This window comes from Heterodontus francisci, chromosome 25 (assembly GCF_036365525.1).
Source record: "Heterodontus francisci isolate sHetFra1 chromosome 25, sHetFra1.hap1, whole genome shotgun sequence".
Lineage (NCBI taxonomy): Eukaryota > Metazoa > Chordata > Chondrichthyes > Heterodontiformes > Heterodontidae > Heterodontus > Heterodontus francisci.
Window position 1 is genome coordinate 36,926,304 of NC_090395.1, and position 16,410 is coordinate 36,942,713.

Sequence of the window (16,410 nt, forward strand, 5' to 3'; positions counted from 1 at the left end):
GGTCAGAGGTACCTTGGTGTACATGTCCATAGATCACTGAAGGCAGCAGCACAGGTAGATAAGGTGGTCAGGAAGGCATATGGGATACTTGCCTTTATTAGCTGAGGCATAGAATATAAGAGCAGGGCGGTTATGATGGAGCTGTATATAACGCTGGTTAGGCCACAGCTAGAGTACTGTGTACAGTTCTGGTCACCACACTATAGGAAGGATGTGATTGCACTGGACAGGGTGCAGAGGAGATTCACCAGGATGTTACCTGGGCTGGAGCATTTCAGTTATGAAGAGAGACTGAAAAGGCTAGGGTTGTTTTCCTTGGAGCAGAGAAGGCTGAGGGGGGACATGATTGAGGTGTACAAGATTATGAGGGGCATTGATAGATTAGATAGGAAGAAACTTTTTCTCTTAGCGCAGGGGTCAAGAACTAGGGGGCATAGATCTAGGGTAAGGGGCAGGAGGTGTAGAGGGGATTTGAGGAAAAATGTTTTCACCCAGCGGGTGGTTGGAATCTGGAACGCACTGCCTGATGTGGTGGTGGAGGCAGGAACCCTCACAACATTTAAGAAGTATTTAGATGAGCGCTTGAAACGCCATAGCATACAAAGCTACAGGCCAAGTGCAGGAATATGGGATTAGAATAGTTGGGTGCTAGATAGCTGGCACAGACACGATGGGCTGAAGGGCCTGTTTCTGTGCTGTATAACGCTATGACTCTAAATCAGGAATTGAAAACTAGTCTCAGTAATGGTGCTGTGAAACTATCATCATTGTCGTAAAAACCCATCTGATTTATGAATGTCTTTTAGGGAACGAAATCTGCTGTCCTTACCTGGTCTGGTCTGGTCTACATTCAAACATACAAATTATGAGCAGGAGTAGGACGCTTGGTCCCTCGGGTCTGCTCCACCATTCAACAAGATCATGGCTGATCTAATTGTAACCTCAACTCCACATTCCCGCCTACCCTCAATCATCTTTCACCCCCTTGCTTATCATAAATCTCTCTACCTGTGCCTTCAAAATATTCAAAGACTCTGCTTCCACTGCCTTTTGAGGAAGAGAGTTCCAAAGACTCATGACTCTCTGAGAGAAAAAATTTCTCCTCATCTCTGTCTTAAATGGGCGACCCCTTATTTTTAAACAGTGACCCCTACCTGATTCTAGATTCTCCCACAAGAGGAAACATCCTTTCCACATCCAACCTGTTAAGACCCCTCAGAATCTTATATGTTTCAATCAAGTCACCCCTTACTCTTCTGAACTCCAGCAGATACAAGCCTAGACTATCCAACTTTTCCTCAAAAGACAACCTGCCCATTCCAGGTATTAGTCTAGTAAACCTTCTCTGAATTGCTTCCATTGCATTTACATCCTTAAGTAAGGCGACCAATACTGTTCACAGTACTCCAGATGTGGTCTCACCAATGCCCTGTATAACTGAAGCATAACCTCCCTACTCTTGTATTCAATTCCCTCACAATAAACAATAACATTCTATTAGCTTTCCTAATTACGTGCTGTACCTGCATACTAACCTTTTGCGATTCATGCACTAGGACACCCAGATCCCTCTGCATCTCAGAGCTCTGCAATCTCTCACCATTTTGATAATATGCTTTTTTATTCTTCCTGCCAAAATGGACAATTTTCCCACATTATACTCCATTTACCAGATCTTTGCCCACTCACTTAACCTATCTATATTCCTTTGTAGCCTCCTTATGTCCTCTTCACAACTTGTTTTCCTACCTATCTTCGTGTCATCAGCAAATTTAACAACCATACCTTCAGTCTCTTCATCCAAGTCATTTATATATGTAAAAAGTTGTGGCCCCAGCAATGATCCCTGCAGCACACAACTCCTTACATCATGCCAACCATAAAATGACCCATTTATACCTACTCTCTGTTTCCTGTTATCTAGCCAATCTTCTATCCATGCCAAAATGTTATTCCCTACACCATGAGCTTTTATTTTCCACAAAGACCTTTGGTGTAGCACCTTATCAAATGGCTTCTGGAAATCAAAGTACAATATATCCACCGGTTTCCCTTTATCCACAGCACATGTTACTTCAAAGATCTCCAGTAAATTGGTTTTACATGATTTCCTTTCACAAAACCATGTTGACTCTGCCTGATTACCTTGAATTTTTCTATGTGCCCTGCTATAACGTCTTTAATAATAGCTTCTAACATTTTTTCCCTATGACAAATGTTAAGCGAATTGGCCTGTAGTTTCCTGCTTTCTGTCTCCCACACTTTTTAAATAAAAGAGTTACATTGCTATTTTCCAAACCAATGGAACCTTCCCCGAATCTAGGGAATTTGGGAAAATTAAAACTAACGCATCAACTATCTCACTAGCCACTTTTTTTAAGACCCTAGGATGAAGTCCATCAGAACCTGGGGACCTGTCAGCCTGCAGCTCCAATAATTTGCTCAGTATTACTTCCCTAGTGATTGTAATTTTCTTCCTCCCTTCCATTTCCTGATAAACGACTATTTCTGGGCTGGTACTTGTATACTCTATGGTGAAGATGGGTGCAAAATATCTGTTCGATTCATCTGCCATCTTCTTATTTTCCCTCATTAATTCCCCAGACTCACTTTCTATCGAACCAACGCTCACTTTGTTAACTCTCTTTTTAAAAATATCTATAGAAACTCTTACTATCTGTCTTTATATTTCTAGCTAGCTTTCTCTCATGCTCTATTTTTTCCCTCCTATTAATCTTTTAGTCATTCTTAGAACAATAGAGCCACAGAAACATTATGGCACAGAGGAGGTCATTCAGCCCGTCGTGTCCATGCTGGCTGAAAAAACTAGCCACCCAATCTAATCCCACCTTCCAGCATCTGGTCCATACCCTTGCCGGTTACAGCACTTCAGGTGCATGTACAGGTATCTTTTGAAAGAATTGAGTGTTTCTGCCTCCACCACCACTCCTGGCAGTGAATTTCAGACACTCACTACCCTTTGGGTGAAAAGTTTTTTCTCATGTCCCCTCTAATCCTTCTGCCAGTCACCTTAAATCTGTGCCCCCTGATAATTGACCTTTCTGCTGCGGGAAATAGGTCCTTCCTTTCTACTCTATCTAGGCCCCTCATAATTTTGTACACCTTTATTAAGTCACCCCTCAGCCTCCTCTGTTCTACAGAAAATAACCCTAGCCTATCCAATCTTTCTTCATAGCTGCAACTTTTGAGCCCTGGCAACATTCTTGTAAATCTCCTCTGTACTTTCTCCAGAGCAATTATGTCCTTTCTGTAATGTAGTGACCAGAACTGTACAAAATACTCAAACTGTGGCCAAACCAGCATTTATACAGTTTCAGCATTACATCCCTGCTTTTGAACTCTATACCTCGGCCAATAAAGGAAAGCATTCCATATGCCTTCTTCACCACTCTGTCTACCTGTCTTGCCATCTTTGGGGACCTGTGGACATGCACTCCAAGGTCTCTCACTTCTTCTACCCCTCTCAATATCCTCCCGTTCATTGTGTACTCCGCCCACTCAACCAAACCATTGATATCTTTCTGGAGTCTATGGTTATCCTCTTCACTATCAACTACACAGCCAATTTTTGTGTCATCAAATTTCGCAGTCATGCCTCCCACATTTATGTCCAAATCATTAATATATACCACAAACAGCAAGGGACCCAACACTGAGCCCTGTGGAAGGCCACTGCAAACAGTTTTCCATTCACTAAAACATCCATCGACTACTACCCTTTGTTTCCTGGCCCTGAGCCAATTCTGGATCCAACCTGCCACATTCCCCTGCATCCCATGGACTTTCATTTTACTGACCAGTCTGCCATGTGGGACCTTGTTAAATGCCTTACTAAAATCCTTGTAGACCACATCCACTGCACTACCCTCATCAGTCCTTCTTGTTACTTCCTCAAAAAACTCACTAGTAAGACATGAACTTCCCTTAACAAATCCATGCTGACTATCCCTGATTAATCCGTGCCTTTCTAAGTGGCAGTTTATCCTGTCCCTCAGAATAGATTCTAACAAGTTACCCACCACTGAGGTCAGACTGACCGGCCTATAATTATTTGGCCTATCCCTCGCACCCTTTTAAACAATGGTACAACCTTCGCAGACCTCCACTCGTCTGGTACCTCTCCTGTATCTAGTGAGGATTTGAAGATGATCCTTAGCACATCTGCTAGTTCCTCCCTGTCTTCCTTTAACAACCTAGGATGCAATCCATCTGACCCTGGTCATTTATCCACTTTCAAGGATGTCAGACCCTCTAGTACTTCCTTTCTAATTATGCTTATCGTATCTAATATTTCACACTCCTCCTCTTTAACTACAATGTCTACCTCAGCCCCCTCCTTTGTGAAGACAGAGACAAAAAACTCATTAAGAACCCTGCCCACATCTTCTGCATCCATGCATAAGTTCCCTTGTACATCTCTGATTGGCCCTACCTTTTCCTTTGTTATCCTCTTGCTCGTAATGTATTGATCAAACATCTTCGGGTTTTCCTTGATTTTACCTGCCAATAATTTTTCATGTCCTCTCTTTGCTTTTCTAATTTCCTTTTTTACTTCACCCCTGCACTTTCTATACTCCTCTAGGCTTTCTAAGGTATTAAGATTTTTGTGGTCATCATCAGCTTTCTTTTTCTGCTTTAACTTGCCCTGTAAGCTTCTAGATAACCAGGGGGCTCTAGATTTAGCTGAACCACCCTTTATTTTTGTGGGGATATGCCTACACTGTGTCTGTAGTATCTCGCTTTTGAATGCCTCCCACTGGTTTGCCACTGATTTTCCTTCAAGTAGCTGTATCCAGTCCACTTGCGCCAGGTCACCTCTCAGTTTCGTAACATTTGCCTTCCCCCCATTTAGAACTTTTACTCCTGTTTTATCTTTGTCCTTTTCCATGATTATGCTAAAACTTACTGTATTATGGTCATTATCTCCAAAATGGTCACCCGCTGTTACTTCATCCACTTGCCCAGCTTCATTACTGAAGACTAAATCTAGAATTGCTCCCCCTCTCATTGGGCTTGTTACGTGCTGGCTAAAAAAGTTCTCTTGAATGCACTTCAAGAATTTTGTCCCCTCTGTGCCCTTCGCACTGTTTGTATCCCACTTGATATTGGGGTCGTTGAAATCAAAATAGTTTTTGCACTCATAAATTTGTCTACATATTTGTTCTTCTACCTCCCTCTCACTATTTGGGGGTCTATAGTACACTCCTAGTAGTGTGGCTGCCCTTTTTTTATTTCTGAGTTCCGCCCATATGGCCTCATTTGATGATTCATTTAGCATATCATCCCTCCTCAAAGCTGTTATTGATTCCTTAACTGGTAATGCTACACCCCCTCTTTTTTTTATCTCCCTCTCTATATCGCCTGAAAATTCTATAACCAGGGATGTTGAGTTGCCATTCTTGCCCCTCTTTAAGCCAAGTTTCCATTATAGCAACGATATCATGTTGCCATGTGTCTATCTGGGCCCACAGCTAATTGGCTTTATTTGCTATTCTCCTTGCATTTAAATAAATACCCTTCAACACTGCCAAATTCATGTGCTGCACACTTTTCAACCTTTGCTTCTTCTGTCTTTCAGAGTCACTCACTAATTTTCTGCCTCCCGTTCCCTGCCCTGAAATTGTCCTATCTGAGACTGCGCTCATGTTCCCATCCCCCCTGCCAAGTTAGTTTAAAGCATCCCCAACAGCACTAGCAAACCTGCCTGCAAGGATATTTGTCCCGGTCCTTTTCAGGTGCAGACCGTCCGGCTTGTACAGGTCCCACCTTCCCCAGAACCGTTCCCCATGCCCCAGAAATCTGAAGCCCTCCCTCTTGCATCATCTCTCCAGCCATGCATTCATCTGGTGTATTTTCCTATTTCTATACTCACTAGCACGTGGCCTTGGGAGTAATCCGGAGATTACTACCTTTGAGGTCCTGCTTGCTAATCTCGTTCCTGACTCCCTAAACTCAGCTTGCAAAACCTCATCCCTCTTTCTTCCTACATTGTTGGTACCAATGTGGACCACTCCTCTGCCTGTGCACCCTCGCCCTCCAGAATGCTGTGTAGCCGCTCAGTGATATCCATGGCCCTTGTTCCAGGGAGGCAACATACCATCCTGGAATCACGTCTGCCGACCACAGAAACGCCTATCTGTTCCCCTTACTATAGAATCCCCTATCACTATTGCTCTCTTGTCCTTTTTGCTCCCTCCCTGCATCGCTGAGCCACCCATGGTGCTCTGGTCATGACTCTCGCTGCACTCTCCAGAGGAACCCTCTCTCCCATCGGTACTCAGAACTGAATAGCAGTTAGAAAGTGGGATGCCCTCTGGGGACTTCTGCACTACCTGCCTTGACCTTCTTGTCTGTCTGGCAGCCACCCAGTCCCTCCCTACCTGTGCTCTCTTAAGCTCTGGGGTGACTAGCTCCTGACACGTGCTATCCACGTAGTTCTCTGCCTCGCGGATGCGCCACAGTGACTCCAGCCGCTACTCAAGTTCCGAAACCCGGAGCTCAAGCATCTGCAGCCAGTGACACTGGCTGCAGATGTGTTTGTCAAGGACACATGATGCGTCCACGACTTCCCACATATCACAGGAGGCACAATCCGCTTGGCCGAGCTGCCCTGCCATTACTTAGCTTTACAAACCAACTATTGCTAATATAATAAGTGGAATAACTTACCAATTACTTGCCAATCAGCTTCTTCCCCTGTACCTTGGAGGCTAAAAAGGCAGAAAAGAAAAGAAAGACCTCTTTCCCCTAGTCAGTAAAATCTCTCACACACAACTCACAGCCTGACTGTCCAAACACCACTATTCTAAGTAGTTATTTTTAATAAATTACACTAATTAAAACAAAACCTTAGTAGTACTAACCTTATCACTTACAAGGTAATGATTTGAGGGTTTTAAAAAAAGAACTTTTTCCCCCTGATTTTTTTTAAAGCTATTTACTGGTAATAACAGCTGTTACTTGCCCAACCAATCAGCTTACAGAGTTTCTGTGATGTCACTGGCAGTTTTTTTTCCTCTTTTGAAACCCAGCATGTGCTGACACAGACAGAGCCGCTGACTGCCACTGCTCCGGTCTGAGGTAGGTGAGGGCCTCGAGCCCCGCTCTTTATTTCCACAGGTCCCGCTCTAGATTCGCCGCCTCCCAGGTCCGCTGCCGACTGCCGCTGCTCCAGTTTCTTTGCTGCTTTTTATATTCAGTCCTATCGTCTGACCTGCCACCTGTCTTTGCGCAATTATATACTTTTTCTTTAAGTTTGATACTATCTTTAACTTTTTCAGTTAACCATGGATAGTGGGTCCTTCCCTTGGAATTTTTCTTTCTCATTGGAATATATCTATTCTGTGTATTCTGAAATATCCCCTTAAATGTCTGCCACTGCATCTCTATTGACCTATTCCTTAACCTACTTTGCCAGTTCACTTTTGCAAGCTCTGCTTTCATGTCCTCATAATTGCCCTTATTTAAGATTAAAATACTCGTCTTAGACCCATTCTTCTCTCCCTCAAACTGAATGTAAAATTCAATCATATAATCACTGCGGTCTACGGGTGCCTTCACTATGAGGTCATGAATTAATCCTATCTCGCCCTCCACCTTTTCCTCGCTTCCTGTCCTTCCTAAATGTCATGTACCCTTCAATTTTCAGGTCCCAATCTAAGTCATCCTGCAGCCATGTCTCTGGTGGAGTAGCAGATAGTGAAGGGGACTGTCAGAGAATACAGCAGAATATAGATAGATTGGAGAGTTGGGCAGAGAAATGGCAGATGGAGTTCAATCAGGGCAAATGCGAGGTGATGCATTTTGGAAGATCCAATTCAAGAGTGAACTATACAGTAAATGGAAAAGTCCTGGGGAAAATTGATGTCCAGAGAGATTTGGGTGTTCAGGTCCACTGTTCCCTGAAGGTGGCAACGCAGGTAAATAGAGTGGTCAAGAAGGCATACGGCATGCTTTCCTTCATCGGACGGGGCATTGAGTACAAGAGTTGGCAGGTCATGTTACAGTTGTATAGGACTTTGGTTCGGCCACATTTGGAATACTGCGTACAGTTCTGGTCGCCACATTATCAAAAGGATGTGGATGCTTTGGAAAGGGTGCAGAGGAGGTTCACCAGGATGTTGCCTGGTAATGGAGGGCGCTAGCTATGAAGAGAGGTTGAGTAGATTAGGATTATTTTCATTAGAAAGACGGAGGTTGAGGGGGGACCTGATTGAGGTGTACAAAATCATGAGAGGTATAGACAGGGTGGATAGCAAGAAGCTTTTTCCCAGAGTGGGGGTTTCAATTACTAGAGGACACGAGTTCAAAGTGAAAGGGGAAAAGTTTAGGGGGGATATGCGTGGAAAGTTCTTTACGCAGAGGGTGGTGGTCACCTGGAACGCATTGCCAGCGGAGGTGGTAGATGCGGGCACGATGGAGTCTTTTAAGATGTATCTAGACAGATACATGAATGGGCAGGAAGAAAAGAGATACAGAAGCTTAGAAAATAGGCGACATGTTTAGAGAGAGGATCTGGATCGGCGCAGGCTTGGAGGGCCGAAGGGCCTGTTCCTGTGCTGTAATTATCTTTGTTCTTTGTTCTTTGTTCGTTACACAATACCAGGTATGGTATAGCTTGCTCTCTGGTGGGCTCCAGAACATGCTGTTCTGAGAAACTATCCCAAAAACATTCTATGAACTCCTCATCTAGGCTACCTTTGCTCATCTGATTGTTCCAGTCTATATGTAGATTAAAATCCCCCATGATTATCACCGTACCTTTCTGACAAGCTCCCATTATTTCTTCCTTTATACCCCGTCCTACTGTGTGGTTACTGTTAGGGGGCCCGCAAGTGACTTTTTACCTATAGCATTTCTCATCTCGACCCAAACCACTTCTACAACCTGGTTTCCTGAACTTAGGTCATCCCTCTCTATTGTGCTAGTGCCATCATTAATTAATAGAGCCAGCCCTCCACCTTTTCCTCGCTTCCTGTCCTTCCTAAATGTCATGTACCCTTCAATTTTCAGGTCCCAATCTAAGTCATCCTGCAGCCATGTCTCTGTAATGGCTGTTAGATTGTAGTTATTTATTTCTATTTGCGCTTTCAGTTCATCTGTTTTGTTTCGAATGCTACGTGTATTCAGATACAGAGCCTTTAGTTTTGTCTTTTTTATTATTTTTGTAACCTCTAGCCTTGTCTGATTAACTCTTAGATTTATACTCACTATCCCTTCCTGTCACAGTCTGTTTATCTTTTCCCATATTAATAACTTTTTCTCTTGCCTTGTCTCTACTCTTTGATTTACCACATCTTCCCAAATTTGATCCCTTGCCCCCACTATTTAGTTTAAAATCCTCTCTACTTCCCTAGTTATGCGGCTTGCTAGAACACTGGTCCAGCACGGTTCGGGTGTAGACTGTGCCAGCGGTACAGCCCCCACGTGCCAATACCGTAAGAATTGGAACCCACTTCTACCTCACCAGTCTTTGAGCCACGCATTAATTTCTCTAATCTTATTTGCCCTACTCCAATTTGCACGTGATTCAGATAATAATCCAGAGATTATCACCTTTGAGGTTCCTTGTTCTGCCTATGTCAGTGATACGTACATGGACGACGACAACTGGATTCTCGCACTCCCACTGTACGTTCCTCTCCAGTCCTGAGCAGATGTCCCGAACCTTGGCACCGGGTGACTCCAGACCCACAGCAATGTGGATGACTCATGACTGCCCTCTGAAATGGCCTAGCAAGTCGTTCAGTTCAATGGCAGTTAGGGATGGGCAACAAATGTTGTCCTTGCCAGTGACACCCACATCTCATGAAAGAAAAAAAATTCATTCTCTTTTACTGGCTTACCACAATAAGCAAAACAATGCCAAGAAAATGTACAATTTAAATAATTTGTTTTACATAACTCCACCAAATGCAATCATTTTTATCCTTTTAAAATTGGGTTTGGTCTTGCAGAAGAGAAAATATTTTTTAATTAGGTATCAAACCAAATAACTACATAACAGCTTCACAGCTTTTGCAGAAAAATTCCCTAAACAAGATGGAAAAAACTTATTGCATAGTGATTGCTAACACTCGACTTTAAACATACCCTAATAAGCCATTTCCTAAAGAGTTTGATAGTCAGCCTCTTCGTATTCCAAGGTTTCTCCTAGTACAGTTCAGTTTAATAAGATCTCCTTATTTAAGAAAGGATGTAAATGCCTTGGAAGCAGTTCAGAGAAGGTTTACTGGACTAATACCTAGAATGGGTGGGTTGTCTTATGAGGAAAGGTTGGACAGGCTAGGCTTGTATCAGCTGGAGTTTAGAAGAGTAAGAGGCAACTTGATTGAAACATGTAAGATTCTGAGGGGTCTTGACAAGGTGGATATGGAAAGGATGTTTCCTCTTGTTGGGGAATTTAGAACTAGGGATCACTATTTAAAAATAAGGGGTTGCCCATTTAAGACAGAGATGAGAAATTTGTTCTGACAGAGGGTCGTGAATCTTTGGAACTCTCTTCCTCAAAAGGCAGTGGAAGCAGAGTCTTTGAGTATTTTGAAGGCTCAGGTCGATATATTCTTGATAAGCAAGGGAGTGAAAGGTTATTGGGGATAGGGGGGAATGTGGAGTTAAGATGTGGAGCTGGCTCGAGGGACCGAGTGTCCTACTCCTGCTCCTAATTTGTATGTTCAGCGGAAAACAACATTGCTGCTAGATCACTGTAACTTTTAAAGCTGAAATTGATCGATTTTTATTCTCTAATGTATTAAAGGATATGGGGAAAAGGTAGGTATATGGAGTTTGGTTGCAGGTCAACCATGATCTCATTGAATGGTGGAACAGGCTCAAGAGCCTAAAGCCTGGCTACCCGACCTGAATCCGACTAGACCCGACTACATATGTCGGGTTCAGGTTGGGTCGATATTCTGAGTCCAGCAATCGGGCTTGGGTCGGGTCGGGCTGGACAATGCTGCTTCTGGGAACTCATGGGATCAGGCTTACCCATGATTCCCGACAACTCCATCTGCAGGAATAGCCTGCTGCCGGAACAGATGAACGGCATTCGTGTCGGGTTGGGTCGGGTTGGGCGCAAAAAGAAATTAAAGAACTCGGGGCCCAGGTCAGGTTCGGGTTGGGTTGGGCCTGGGTCGGGTTTCAATTTTATACCAGAGCAGGCCTTTACAAGAGCCTAAATGACCTACTCCTGTTCCTATTTTACTTATAATGAGTCTGTATCTGATTTTTTTGTTTTTGTTCTCCCTTTTCCTTGTGCAGAAGCACCTTATCCCTGTAACCATAACAGCGTTTGGAAAACATTGTTTAAAATTAAAACTCAGTGGTTTAAAAACTCAATTCAATTAATAAACAAGCTATTGTTTTATTGTGTGAGCGTATGAATCTGACTAATATTTGACAATTCCCCAATTAAACCAGGGCTTCTCTTAACTCCTCTCAACATACTAGTAGCAGTCTTCAGCTTAAAAGCAGTTTGCTTTCCCACCATCTTACTCTGTAATGATACATAGAAGAGAGAGATTGTAAAATGAAGGGGGAAAATAACTGAAAACGGGGCTAAGAATTAATTATGGTTTATGGCTGTTGAACTGAATTGTGTCAGACATACCCCCATGTAACAGTTTTAAAATTTTTGAACAGTTTTTTTTTGTAACTAGTACATTTTCCTTTCTCAGATGTAATGGAAGCTGCAAGTCCATCAGTTGTGCAATCCAAACTTACTAATGAGGAGGCCACCACCTCCGGAGTGAATGTTGAATGCCGAATATGTGGTGATAAGGCTTCGGGCTTCCATTATGGCGTACATGCGTGTGAGGGTTGTAAGGTACTGTGTTATTATGTTCCTAACACGTAATGTGCTACTGTAGAAATGTTCCCTCACATTTTATGACAACACGTAAAAGGACTGAAACCTCCTTCTCACTCTTAATACTGTATTAATGTTCAGATCAGTAGAAATATAAGATTCCTGTATGGTAATCCAAGTTACTAGATGGCTTCAGAAAAAGGCAGCTACATTTTACTGCGCGCTGACATTTTATTGTATGGTAATTGCACTTCCAACACTTGTTGTACAGTCTACCCTTAATTCAATTGCTTAATTCAAATGATCTAAAATATATTTTTAGCTGAACTTCTGATTTTGTTATCTATATTGCTTAATTGAAATTATTGAACAATTTCATTTTAACATAAAAATCCTGAATTGTCAGAAGACCGTTCTATTCAGATATTTTCAGAATTGCAAGTTATATAACTTCTTCTTCTTTGGCCTCTTTGTCTCAAGAGACAATGGGTAAGCGCCCAGAGGTGGTCTGTGGTTTGTGGAGCAGCGCCTGGAGTGGCTATAAAGGCCAATTCTAGAGTGACGGACTCTTCCACAGGAGCCACAGATAAAATTGGTTGTTGGGGCTGTTACACAGTTGGCTCTCTCCTTGCACCTCTGTCTTTTTTCCTGCCAACTGCTAAGTCTCTTTGACTCTCCACTCTTTAGCCCTGCCTTTATGGCTGTCCGCCAGCTCTGGCGATCGCTGGCAACTGACTCCCACGACTTGTGGTCAATGTCACAGGACTTCATGTCAAATTTGCAGATGTCTTTAAAGCGGAGACATGGATGGCTGGTGGGTCTAATACCAGTGACGAGCTCGCTGTACAATGCGTCCTTGGGGATCCTGCCATCTTCCATGCGGCTCACATGGCCATGCCATCTCAAGCGCCGCTGGCTCAGTAGGGTGTTTATGCTGGGGATGTTGGCTGCCTCGAGGACTTCTGCATTGGAGATACGGTCCTGCCACCTGATGCCAAGGATTCTTTGGAGGCAGCAAAGATGGAATGAGTTGAGACGTCGCTCTTGGCTGACATACGTTGACCAGGCCTCGCTGCCGTAGAGCAAGGTACTGAGGACACAGGCTTGAGACACTTGGACTTTTGTGCTCCGTGTCAGTGCGCCATTTTCCCACACCCTCTTGGCCAGTCTGGACATAGCAGCGGACGCCTTTCCCATGCGCTTGTTGATTTCTGCTTCGAGAGACAGATTACTGGTGATAGTTGAGCCTAGGTAGGTGAACTCTTGAACCACTTCCAGATCATGGGCGCCAATATTGATGGATGGAGCATTTCTGATGTCCTGTCCCATGATGTTCGTTTTCTTGAGGCTGATGGTTAGGCCAAATTCATTGAGGGCAGCTGCAATCCTGTCGATGAGTCTCTGCAGACACTCTTCTGTGTGGGATGTTAAAGCAGCATCGTCAGCAAATATAACTAAATAAGTGGAAATTCCAACTACATTTTAGAAATTCTGTTAGCAAAGCTTCAGGAGGTATTTTACCTTGTGGTTTCAAATTTTTTCAATTTCACCTCATCCAGCGTGACATATTATATACCATTCTGCTAGCTCAATCTCTAAATTGAAAAATCCATGTCAACATCTGAATATCTTTATAACACAAGAAATAGGAGCAGGAGTAGAACATATCGTCCATCAAGCCTGCTCCGCCATTCAGCACGATCATGGCTGATGTTAAGGTTCAACTCTACTTTTAGGATTCTTACACAGCGAGGTCTCAGTCTTGGCCTTACTATGAGTGAAGGATAGCAGACATTACAACCTATAGACAGAGGGAAAGTCAGGGGGCAATTCCAGCATATTATTCACACACCTTCAGCAAGCTGAATAGCATGTACACCAGCAAGATTCCCAGGTTTGATCCCCAGTCTTGGCTGAATCTCCTGATCTCAGCTGGAGCAGCAGTTGGAATACTGCAGTTTGGTTAGGGAGGGGAAGATGGCCAGAATATCCATTCTTGAGCATCATCTATTGGTGATTACTGGCGCATATGCACTCATGAACATTGGTTGAGGAGAAAACCAGGCTCAGTTGTGATGCCCTCCATAGCTGAGTAACTTGTTGAAATTCATTTTCCAAGCTCTCACATGAACATTGGCCACTTTGAGTAGTTACTGGAAGGTGATCAGCATCCATGGAACTGTATTCCAAAAATGAGTCCACACCTTCAGGAGAAAAGAGAAGGACAAAGAGAGGGGAGGAAAGAAAACTTGCAACAGCAAATAGGCCCTAGAATCTGAATGCATTTTATCTGCTTGCACTCCTTGTAACTCTTTGAAAATCCCTCGCTTCCTAAAGCCTTTGCCTCTCACTTTCTGTTCCTCCTTTAAGACTGTCCTTGAAACCTACTTCTTCCATCAAGTTTTTGGTCCTGACCTGCTGAGTATTTCTGTCATTTTTGTTTTGACTTCAGATTTTCAGTATCCACAGTATTTTGCTTTTTTATCTTAATGATTCTTTTGGTTTGAGGGTCCGTTTTCCTCATGTCTATGTGAAGCATCTGGCGATGTTTTACGATATTAAATGTGCTAAATAAATGCAAATTCTTATTATGATGAGGATCTGGTGGACATTTTTGCTAATTTACTATCTTGATAGTCTTGTTCTCTTCGTATCCCTCAGTTGAATTTTTATCCTGGTTGTTTATCGAACCAAATTGCAAATAGGTATTTTCATGCACAGTTGGGATAGATAATAAAGGCTACTTAACAGTCAATCTTATTTACATATTGGAGAATTCTGTGAGTTTGATTTAAGTGTCCATTTATTTAAGTCTGAGTAAGAAGACTGGTGACTTTAATTGACAGTAATGCTATTTGTTTGCTTTCTCACAAAATTTATTTCAATAGTTAATTGTGTGTATAATCATACAGTTACTAAGTGGATTGGTCATTTATGCAAATGATCATAACAAGTGTCCAATATAAGTTTAGTTTTAGCTTCTGTTTCGCACGAGACAGGTTTCAGACTTATGTCTGAATATAACTTTAATTTTTTTTTTCTTTTTTTTTTGCATTCCTTTTTACATTTTTTACAATTTTTTTTGCATTTATTTCATTTCATCTTAGTTTGTTCAGTTTGCTTACCCACTGTTTTTTTCAGGTTGTTTTTCTTCAGGTTTGCACTTGCTGATGTTCAATATTCAGTATATTCACACCTAATCTGTACTAATGCTTTGTCTTTCAACACACCATTAACATATTGTTTGCCTTTGCTCCGTGACCTTTTGGTCAGCTATGTGGCCTGGTCCAATCTGCACCTTCTCCTTTGTTATCTCTTGCCCAACCCCCACCTCACTTGTTTATAATCTGTGACTTTTCTAATATTTGTCAGTTCCGAAGAAGGGTCACTGACCCGAAACGTTAACTCTGCTTCTCTTTCCACAGATGCTGCCAGACCTGCTGAGTGAATCCAGCATTTCTTGTTTTTGTTTCAGATTTCCAGCATCCGCAGTATTTTGCTTTTATTATAACTTTAATTTCATTGTTGAATGCAGAACACTTAATAGAGCAGATTTTTAGCAGATGTAAGATGTATATTCCTGAGGTTAAGGGAGGAGCAACAGCAATACCTCAAGAGGTGAAAATAAATATAAACTTACTGAATCATCTGCTCTAATTCACTTTTATATGACTGCATATACCAAAAGCAGTGAGGACTCAGCTCTACCTCACAACCACTTCTCTCGACTGCTGCACTGTTGCTAAATTATCAGAATGCTTATCCGACATCCAGTACTGGATGAGCAGACATTTCCTCTAATTAAATACTTGAAAGACTGAAACCATTGTTTTCGGTCCCCATTCCAAAATCCGTTCCCTAGCTACCGACTCCATCCCTCTCCCTGGCAACAATCTGAGATTAAGCCAGTCTGTTCGCAACCTTGGTGTCACATTTGACCCCAAGCTGAGCTTCGGACCTCGTATTCGTGCCTTCTCTAAGACCGTCTATTTCCAACTCTGTAACATTGCTCGACTTTGCCCTGTCTAGCTCAACTGCTGCTGAAACCCTCATTCATGCCTTTGTTATCTCTAGGCTTGACTATTCCCAGTGCACTCCTGGCTGATCTCCCATATTTTTAAACTTGAGGTCATCCAAAGCTCTGCTGCTCACGTCTTAACTTGCACCAAGTCCTGTTCCCCTATCACCCCCCTGCTTGCTAACCTACACTGGCTCTCGGTCAAGCAATATCTTGATTTTAAAATTCTCGTCCTTGTTTTCAAACTCCACCATGGCCTCATCCCTCCCTATCTTTGTAATCTTATTCAGCCCCACAACCCTCCAAGATATCTGCGCTCCTCTAATTCTGGCCTCTTGTGTATCCCTGAATTTAATCGCTGCACCTTTGGTGGCTGTTTCTTCAGTTGCCTAGACCCCAAGCTCTGGAATACCCTCCCTACGCCTCTCCACCTCGCTGTCCTCCTCTAAGGCACTTCTTAAAACCTATCTCTTTGACCAAACTTTTAGTAATCTGATCTAATATCTCCTTTTGTAGCTCGGTATCATACTTTGTTTTATAATGCTCCTGTGAAGCACCTTGGGAC

The 16,410-nt window shown here is 42.8% G+C and overlaps 1 protein-coding gene across 1 annotated transcript in view; it reads left to right on the forward strand.

Annotated features, from left to right (window-relative positions):
- The window catches only part of LOC137383826 (peroxisome proliferator-activated receptor delta-like), a 79,408-nt gene that overhangs the window by 41,561 nt on the left and 21,437 nt on the right, over positions 1–16,410 (forward strand). Inside the window, exon 3 of the mRNA XM_068057096.1 lies at positions 11,697–11,845. Coding sequence (XP_067913197.1) covers positions 11,697–11,845 — 149 coding nt within the window. The remainder of the gene's footprint in view (positions 1–11,696; positions 11,846–16,410) is intronic.